Below are 10,917 nucleotides of genomic sequence, written 5' to 3'. Positions count from 1 at the left end.
AACTGGAATCGATTGGCCCATTGGCGGCATCCTGTTCAATGACCAACTCTCAAACAGGAGGGTCTGGTGGCCTTCCCTCCCACCGATGGGAGGATCCTCCCTTCCACCAGTGGTGGAGGTCACCCTCTTAGCAAAGGATGCACACCCATGGGTTGCCCATCGGGTGGGCTCTTCCATGATAGGGCAACCAGGTGGCCCAATTTTTTGAATCGATTCACTCACAGTTTCCAAAGGGAAAACCAAGCCTCAAACCCGATTTCCACACGTTTGAGACTGGTTCCTACCCAAAACCCATAGTTTCTGGGTGTTCTAAGCCCAAGCCCAGCCCAAAACCCACTAGTTCCAATGTGTGGGGATCCTGTTCAATATCTAGATCAACCAGGTTGGGTCCCATATCCCCATTTTGGACTACCTGTAATCCAAAACAATTCAAAGTTAACCAATTTGAATCCAAATGCCAATATAAACATTCCTATACCCATTCACACTTGTCCACTACCTAAACAATCCACAAAGTACCCATTTGGCCCAAGTGAAACCAATTTGGATCTGATCTATCTTAATTGGATCCAAAATCATTTACAATTGGACCTTTCTATTTTGGATCATACATTACAAGTAGATCTATTTGGGTTTTTTTTGCACTAACCACCAGGGTGCAACAAAGTCCAAATACTCTCTCTATTTGGATCATCAACAAAATGGATCATTCCCCTGTCAACTTCATTAGATCAATACTTGATAGATCCACACTTGTTGGAGATTGCATTCCTTTCATCATTTGTAGAAGTTGAACACAATTGGAAGAAGCGGAAGCAAGAACCAAACTTGAGACAAGACTTCTCCAAACTAGGAAGAATGATGCAAGAGCAGAGCGACACATATCCCAGTGCACATGATTCATTGGATCATTTAAGATCCATATTATTTTAGTTTGGATATTTTCTTATTTTGGGTCATTGTAATGGACATCAAATCTCAATAATTGATCTATATCCCATTTTAGTAGTTTAATAAAATTGGGTTTTGCTTTCTTGATTAGGTGTTTATCTAGATAGGAAACCAGAGTGACTTGGGATTGTAATATCTTATGTATACATAGATATGATGAGTTGACATTGAAGATCAAAGTTGAGATTGATATGAGAATTTGTTATTTTTATTTATTCCAGTTATTTCTTGTTTTTAGTTCATTTTCAATTATTCTAGTGAATTTCTTGCAATTTCCTTTATATTTTCTGTTTCTCTTAGATAAATTTGAAGTTGGGTAGACTTTTCTGTCAATCCATTTTCGGGGTTACATCAGGGCCCCACATAGTTTTGCCACTGAAGCAACTGGTCATCAAGATAAACAGCATAGACCCATGCCAGATGGACGGCCTTGAAACCTCAACATCATGGGGTCGTTGGTAGCCTTTCATCCTGAAGATGCGTGGGAAGCAAGTCATCTCGGACCCATATCCGCAACATTTCTTAAGAAGGCAAGAAAGGTTGACCCTTAACTTGGGTCCCCTTCTAGTTGGAGGAGGAAACAGTTATTACTGTACAACATGCCTTTTGGTGAGGTAAGCAGCAGGCTAATGAAACCCACACCTTTCTAGAAAACCCTTAGCTTACTCCAGCATTGGCTTTGAAACCAATATCAGGCCATCAGATTCAGCTCCACATTTGGAGATTTATAAATGCTTGCTAGAGTTTTCATTGAGTCAATATGGGCCTGGTCCAGATCCATGATGCAACTACCTAGCATGATTGGTCATCTTTTTCTATGGGTCACAGTATCTCTTGGATCTTGGTTTGTATCTGACCAGTTGACCCAATAATATTCAAATAAGTTTAAAAGAAAAAAGTCATTCAAATGAGTGTCAACTCTTATTCCAGCTCAAAGAGTAAAGCCAGCTTTAATTGCACCATAAGAAACCATAAACAAGTAAAGAACTTGTTGCTATATATATATATATATATATATATATATATATATATATATATATATATATATATATATATATATATATATATAACCACTGATGCACGTCCCTTGCCGCAAAGCTAGTATTTGCGGGGGGACCTGAGGTGTTTACGCCAATGACTTCGCAAGCAAGCGAAGTGGTTTTCCCCAATTCTCCCAAATAATAATAATAATAATAATAATAATAATAATAATAAGAAGAAGAAGAAGAAGAAAAAAAGAAGAAGAAGACTATGGGCAGGTAGTTTGAGACACTGCCAACTTAAAGCTAAATGGGCTCACTTTGCATCAGATATGGTTGGGGGAGTTGCATGCAGACCTACTAAGCCCTAGTCAGAGCTGATATTTTTGCATGCACGTTTCTTTTGCTAGCTGGGTTTCTGGTTTTATGAAGCACTACTTAGCTTGCGTCTGTTATCCAAATTCAAATTGGTGCTGATCCACTACTAGGTATGATTTTTTTATGAAGTACTCCCAATTTATGCCGGTTCTTTTTTTGGATTTATAACCCAAAGGAACCGCACCCGACACGAAGGCCTGATCGTGCCGGCCAGGGTCGGCTCAAGAGAAGTTGAGGCCCTAGGCATATTTCATTGAAGGCCCATATTTCTCCATATTTTTTTTCATTAGAGGCCCTCAGCATGAGGCACATGCATATATCATGTTTCATTGGAGGCCCTCAGCAAGTGAAATATAAGCGATATATATATATATATATATATATATATATATATATATATATATATATATATATATATATATATATATATATATATATATATATATATATATATATATATATATATATATATATATTTCATTTGAGGCCTTAGGCGGTGGCCTGAAATATCAAAGAGGCCAGCCGGCCCTGGCGCTGGCTCAGCCCGCCATACCTACATTGTCGTGCCTGAATCTTAAAACTCTGAGGCTAGAACCCCTTGCCCCTGGGGCCTATACTACGTGTTGTCTTGCGCAGAGGGACGACAGCCATGGGAATCAAACCTTGACTGCTCGTCTAGCAGCCAAGGACCCACCCCACTCCTCCAACCCCCATCTGGGGCCCCATTTGTGCCTGTTTGAACATGAAGGAACCTTGTTCAATAGCTATGCTCACATATTGTGATATTATAAGTTATGAGCAGTTGCTGTTCGTCTGATTAAAGGCTTCATTGTTTAAGGCACAATCACAAACCTCATTAATTATTGGGATTTTCTTGGCAAAGGAAAAACTCGCAATAAACTAACCTTCTTTTAGGTTTAAATTTTAAAAGTATATAAACAATATATGAATACTATGAAAAATATTAAAAGATATACAATATGCAAAAATAAAATTGCAATAGTAACAAAATTTTAAAATAAAGAAAGAAAAATACATGCATACCCTAAAATACAATATATATATATATATATATATATATATATATATATATATATATATATATATATATATATATATATATATAATCACTAGAATATGAGAACTAATGCGTGAACTGCAATTTTCATGGATTTTTTGTTCTTTTCTCTTGAATCTAACCGTACAGATGTGATCTGCATGTTTGGTTTTATAAGAACCCACTCTTGAATCATCCGATTTTGATGCATAAATAAGATTTTTTTAAGGCTTTGAAATCAATGGCTCATAATCTTCATAAATATTCAAGTATTCAAAAATCACATTTTTTCATTGAAAATACATGATCCAATGGTTGATTCCTGGCAAATTCATCATGCCAAGCACATCCACATGGTTGGATTTGCAAAAAAGGTGTTGGAAATGCCCATATTTCTACTTCTCATATTCTAGTGACTCTCTCTCTCTCTCTCTCTCTCTATATATATATATATATATATATATATATATATATATATATATATATATATATATATATATATATATATATATATATATTCTTCTATGTTTTTAACAACTTGGTGAAAAGAGTGCTCCAATAACTATATGGCTTGACTGGAAGCAGATCAGGTCATGCTGAAAATGAGCGTTTTTGCTCATGCTGACATCGTGGACATCCGATTTGCATTTTAAAAAGCTCAAAAGTCAACAAAACCACGTGGCATTCATCCAAAATGCAAACAGACGGCCACGATGTCCGCATGAGCAAAAACACTCATTTTCAGCATGACTTGATATGCTTTCAGCTTGACTGTATCTTGGTGCATATTGGTCACTGTCATGTGAAGCTGTTGAAAGCCAAAGGTTAGCTGTTTAAAAGCTTCAAAGTCTTGGCTCTTGAATTCTAACACTAGTATTTCTCATAGATTGTAATCATCAGCCTGGTTTTTTTATACTTTGGCTCACAATGTCTTACTAGGCCATAATTACCCATTGTTTTAACCTTTCTTCTTCTGTTTTCCATATAGTAACTGTGAAAGTTTAGTAAGAAACTGATGATTTCTAGAGAATTCTTATGATTTTTCTAGAGACTGTCAATTCAAATTTGTTTTCAGTAGACGTCACCAAGACACTGCTGCACCACAATCCTCTAGCAATGCTACAGCTGCAACCTATAGCTTTAGCAACCGCCACCTCAATACTCCAGCGACCAACTGAAACCATCAGCACTCTTGGAGCCAACTTCTCCATTTATGGGTTTCACACCTGTTTCACAAAGCAGGTTATATGTTTCCCTCGGAAGACGCAGGTGTGTGTTCTCGGGACTGAATGAGCGTCACATATGTAAGCATGTGGGGCTCATTTTCCCATGTGAGTCGGCATCACTTAGCATCAGAGTCTGGTGCATTTGCAAAGACTTAAGTACCCTTTCTTGCCATTAGCGCCATAAAACGATGTTTCGAGTAAAGGACAAAAATGTCCTCTTGCCAGAAAGGGTTAAAATCATCATCGTTTTCACTCTAAGGAGTAAACTTCTCTGCTTTAACAAGAGCTCTTCGTAATATGCTGCCCTAAACGTTCTGGATCACCCTTTGACAATGCACCATCTGCTGTAACAGGAGCTCCCTTTGACGATGCATCCTTTGACATCGTCTGCTGCCGCGAGAGCACCTTTTGTCATCGTCTGCTGTCGGAGCACCCATTTGCCATCGCCTGCTGCCGTCAGAACACCCCTTTTTGTCGTCTGCTGCCGTTGGAGCGTAGTCAGAGCACTATTGCCACCATCAGCTGCATCTACCTTCTAGGTGTTTCTCCTCCACTATCGAATTAGCAAAACTTATGTCTTTTCGGTGAGTTTTGTGTAAGGATTCGTTATGTAAACAAATCAATTTGTAAATCTGAATGCTAAATCTTACAACTTGTTGTACTATTCATGCTAAATAACACTTATTTTCATATTGAAACAAATCGATTTGTACCTATCCACCTTCTGGGCATCAAAAAACAGTTAGCATAATTTGTTCTTATGAAGGCCAAACAATACAACGATATGTACTTATGAAGGCTAAATTTCTATAATGATTTATAAGTTTAAATTTAACAATAATTTATACATTCAATGCAGTAGCGATTTGTTCGATGCAACAACGATTTATACGTTTGAAGCAGTAGCGATTTACAATTTTATGATTCATGTTTTATATATTTACGATTTCTGATTTACAACAATATGTACTTAAGAAGGGTGTGATTTGTATAACGATTTGTACATTTGAAGCATCAATGATTTATACGTTTGATGCAATAGCGATGTGTAATTATGAAGTTACCTCGATTTATACTCAATTTTGCTAAATTGTACTATGATGTTTACTTATGAAGCCAAATATTGCGACGACTTGTAATATTGGTGATTGTGAAACGAATGTAATAATTTGTAATAATATATACTTTGGGAGGCAGTTATAACATATAATGATGTGATTAAATTTATGTGTTGTGCAGGTTAGTAATGACTACAATTCGTAAGACAAGAAAGCCTTCGTCGTTGGAGGGGATGACTCTTGGATAAATCATCCGTCAATCCGATATATATGAGGGTTATGTAAAGTACAAGATTTACCTAGAAAGCAATGAAGCATGTGTGGCCCCCAGGAGTAAGAGGAAGCCATTTTAAACGTCTACTTGTTCTCAAAGATAACGTGAAGAAGGTTACGTTCTACTGCTGAGAGAGAGAGAGCAATTTTTGGTCCAACATTCAATTTCTCGAACATGAAATTTTTTTTGTGTACAGACATTTGTAACAAATTTTGTAGGCTGTATATACAAATTTTATAAGACTGTATAAAATTCCCATTGATCCATAAACCAAAATTATGCACCTCGCACACGTGTTTTGAATATGCAAATCACCACCTAAAGCACGCAAATCGCAACAATATAAATTTCGCAGGCACACATTTCAAAATCATAATACAAATATCTTACAAATCGATATAATATTGCATAATATATTACAAATCGATTATTAATATTGATTTGTATGCTTATTTTTAATATCAATTTCTAAGCTATTAATAGGAATTTCCCTTTCGATTTTTATGATATTTTATCATCAATTTACAGATATTGCTTCCTAACATGATGTCTACTGTAAATTTATAGGATATTATATCGATTTTTGTGAGATATTATTTTGTTTGTCAATATCGATTTATAATATATTATGTTGAATTATTGTATATCGATTTGTAAGATATTATGTATTTTCTAGTGTCGATTTGTGAGATATTGTTTTGGTTGTTAATATCGATTTGTAATATATTATGTTGAATTGTCGTATATCAATTTGTAAGATATTATGCTGAATTGTCGTATACTGATTTGTAATATATTATGCTGAATTGTCGTATATCGATTTGTAAGATATCATGTATTTTTTAGTATCAATTTGTGAGATATGGTTTTGTTTGTTAATATCGATTTGTAAGCTATTATGTTGAATTATCGTATCGATTTATAATATATTATGCTCAATTGTTGCATATCGATTTGTAAGATATTATGTATTTTTTAGTGTTGATTTTTATGATATTTGTAGTATGATTTCTATTATAGAATTACAACAAAGATTTATAACATTACAACAACTAATTATCGATTTACAACAAAGAATTATAGAATTACAATAAAAAATTATCGATTTACAACAAAGAATTATAAAATGCTAAACATTACAACGATTTACACTAATGAAAGTTAAATTCTATAACTATTTTGTAGCTGAAGAATCCACATGGGATTCCTGTGTTGCGTTGCTTACTTTTGAATTGAACTGAGTCTGTCATGAAACAGAACAATATCAGACACTACATTAAGTTCAATAAAAAATACAAACATCCTTTCAAAATTGTTGCATACCAAATAACTTGTCAAACTCATGTCATCGTTTCATTCAAACAGGTCAAGAGGATTGTAGGTTCTAATGTTGTAGTGCACGTCTATAGGGTATTACTTCATGTTGGAAATTACACAAGTTAGATATTGATAAGTTGCACGTAATACAATTTACATGGCAAACAATCTACTGTATTACATACCTATTCATGCAAAGGGCTTGGTTGCTTAGGGGTTGGTTGTTTCTTAGACATTTTCTTGCCAACCAATTTCAGTGCACCCTTTGTCCTCCGACGACTGCGATCAGAGGCAAGTTTCCTTTTGATACCCTTCGCTAGCTGAATATTTCTATCATAATCTACAACGTTTACTTCTGACTTGTCGAAGATGATGTTAATGCTTCAGTGCAACTTCTCATAAGGGTTAGGGGAAGCGTGATTTTCACCTACGTTGTTTGATCCTGTCTTCTTAGAGTGGTCTTCATGAGCTGTAACGGACTCATGGTGAATTAACTACACTTTTCCAAGCAATTCCCTTGACACTTTTCTCATACATACATAAGCTTCTTTATTTTTTTATACCAAATCTACAAGATGCATAAGTGACCTACATAGTTGTTGGTAACGGGAGGCTATGTGGCACTTCTCATCAACACCAGATGGACTGACATTATTTGTATCCAGCAGTTCAATCTTTGCTTATCTCGTTCATCTTCACATTATATATGACTCAGGTATTTCTTGTATCTTCACTTGATTAAGTGCCTTTAATGCACGATGACATAAAATACCTTTGAATTCAAACATTTTGCACGTACATTCAATTGTTCTGTTGTTAATATTGTACATAACATGTGCTTCTTTCCTTTTTGGATGCTCTTCGCCCTCCCATACAACATGGTATTTGTGCATATTCTCATATTGCATATGTCCTTCTATGTTGCAATTCATGACATGTATAACCTCCTTCTTAGTTCATTCAAATATAGTTAGTGTATACAGATCTCCAGGTCACATCAATATTTTCATGCCCTTGGCATATGAATTATTGTGGGTCCCAAGATATTCCTCCGTACACACCAAAACACACGAATTTGTGTTCCGGGGAGAACACACAACACCCTCTCCCTGTTTCACATAGCCATGTGCTATCTCATGCCTGCGCCAAGTGAACCCCTAACCAACATCAGTTCTTTCTAGTCCTCCACATGACCACAAAAAATTTGATTGCTAAAACCTAAACTGATAGATGGCTGCACCAACATAAAGAAGCTTGCGTGTAACATTGATAAGTATTTCCTAAAACCATAAAAATGTTTTTTTGGTGGTGTTCTGTATCGTCATTAACACGAAATACCCTAACACCATTCACTGTTGTGTTAGAATATGGCATCAAATGGAATGGTTTGATAGTTTGAGGCTTGTGCTTGCAAACTTGTTAAGTGCTTAATTATTAAGGCTTGGGATTGCAAACCTGTTAAGTGCTTAATTGTTAAGAATCAACTTAATAATCGGTGTAAGTTACTTGGATGAACTGTCTCATTCAGAATATCACCACGGTAATAAACGGGTTGGAGATTTTTCTTTTTTTTCTTACCATAAATTATCTAAGAACAAAAGGAAACTTGTGTTGCCCCATATACAGTTGCAGGGATTGGAAATTTTCTTCTTACTATAAATTATCTAAGAACAAAAGGAAACTTGTGTTCCACCACATGCAATTGCAGTGGTTGTAAATTTTTCTTCCTTTTCTTACTATGAGTTATCCAGGAACAAAAGAAAACTTTGTGTTGCCCCCATGGGGGTGCATGGTAGGAAAAAATCTCCTCTCTTTCTTACTATAAATTGTCCAAGAATAAAAAAGAACGTGTGTTGCCCAACAAGCAGTTGCACCAGTAGTAATCACCCTGTGTTTGGGGCTAATGACACAAAACTTTGGAAAAATCAACAACTTTTACACCACTCATCCATAACCATGTGAAAAAGAACTAGAAAGAACAACACAATCAAATTTTTTCCATGTTTACAGCCCAATCCAACAAATTGCTACAAAACAGATGCTCACTAGGCAGATTACACTTTTGGAAGACACACGCCTAATAAAATTTGCATCTCGTCCCACAACAATTAATTTCTCTCTCTATAAAGCACCAGAAAAAGAAACAAAGAAGTTTCCAAAATTTTTAATTACACATCCAAAGTCCAAACAACTCGGTTGCTACAAAAGTATATATGAAAAAAAAATGAATATCGAATCCAAGTAGTGTTTCCATTGTGCTAAACAAGGAAAAAGTCCCATATATCTTTAACCACAAGCGCAGGCTGAGTAATCCTCCATAGGTGGCAAGTTAAGGTCCAAGGAGAGGAGCTTCTTATCATGATGTTCTGGTTTCTTAGATGTGGGTGAGTGGTGAACGAGCTCATGGCCGTTCCTGTGGCGCCTCATGTGGCCACCGAGGGCTTGGCCGATGGAGAACTCTAGGCCGCAGACGGCGCACTCGTGGCCTCTGGGCTTGTGAGTCTGCTCGTCCTCTTCGTCCGTGAACCTCAGCCTCTTGTGGCTGGCTCGGTGGCCTCCGAGCGCCTGGAAGGACGGGAAGCGACGGTTGCACGTCTTGCACTCGTAGTCGCGCAGCGTGCTGCTGCTGGTGGTGGCCCTGATGGCGTATGAGAATAAGAGCAAACACTTGGCGGTCTCCTCTACTTGCTCCATCTCTTCCTCTAACTCGTCGGCTGTGCGCTTCATGAGGTTGGTTGGGGAATTCAAAGGAATTGAGAGAATGTGAGGGTGGGGGAGGGCGGTTGTATTTATACAGAAAGGTCAGCTCAGGTATCGTAGAAGTGTCGACACAATACTCCGTGTTTCTCTCTCTCTTTCTTGTCTCTCTTTCTGACAAAAGAGTTTGTTGCCTTTGAGAGAGAGAAGCTGTTTTGGATATTTATTGGATTTAGAAGGAACTTTGACACTAAACAATAACAGTTTAGCATGTAAAACCCGAAAATTTTAGTTACAAAATATTTTAAGATATGCAAATTGGGCCTAGATCCAAATTGCATATCCAGGACCCATAAAGGGGTTTTTCGCATAAATTTACCTCGTAAATTTGGTATGTACATATATGTACAATAATTTTTAATTAATTAAATGATTCGGGGAATAATTATTTAAAAGGGAGTGCGTAGATGGGTTCGGGATCCACATTTCGGATCCATATACCCGTATATATATATATAATCATAATAAAATAAAGAAAACAATAAATAGTGGAGACGGATCCACTCTTTATCCAGCCTGGATCCAAATTGAGATTTGGATCCCGAGTCGTAGAGTTCGGACCCATTACCCGAATCCGTAAATAAACCATAAATGGGGGTTAAATTATATGTATAATGTTAAATTCAAATTAAATAAATAATCAATATTAATTATAAGAAAATAAAATAAAAATAAATAAACAATTGTTGGACCCGCAGTTGGACCCGCAAGGATCCAACTGAGGATCCACTAGCGTTAGGTGATCCGGATCCAGTTGTAAACTGGATTCGGTATCGCGGGTCACGGGTTTGGACCCGGACCAGGGCATGCCTTATAAACCTGTAAAAGAGAATCGTGCCTAGGGCATGATTCTTTCTATTAAGGAAAGGGGCAAGGGGGGGGGGGGGGGTTACGCAGGGCATAACCGATCCCCACCCAT

At 36.7% G+C, this 10,917-nt stretch overlaps 1 protein-coding gene across 1 annotated transcript; it reads right to left on the bottom strand.

Moving 5' to 3' along the window:
• Positions 1 to 9,393: 9,393 nt before the first annotated feature.
• On the bottom strand, positions 9,394 to 10,001 carry LOC149827994 (zinc finger protein ZAT11-like). Its single transcript, XM_090018312.1, has one exon. It carries the CDS (start codon positions 9,966 to 9,968, stop codon positions 9,528 to 9,530), a length of 441 nt encoding a protein of 146 aa, XP_089874438.1. The 5' UTR covers positions 9,969 to 10,001; the 3' UTR covers positions 9,394 to 9,527.
• Between the last annotated feature and the right edge of the window lie 916 nt (positions 10,002 to 10,917).

This window comes from Nuphar pumila, chromosome 10 (genome assembly GCF_984573655.1).
Source record: "Nuphar pumila chromosome 10, dmNupPumi1.hap1.1, whole genome shotgun sequence".
In the NCBI taxonomy this organism is placed as follows: Eukaryota; Viridiplantae; Streptophyta; class Magnoliopsida; order Nymphaeales; family Nymphaeaceae; genus Nuphar; species Nuphar pumila.
This window is presented reverse-complemented; position numbering and strand designations above follow the sequence as displayed.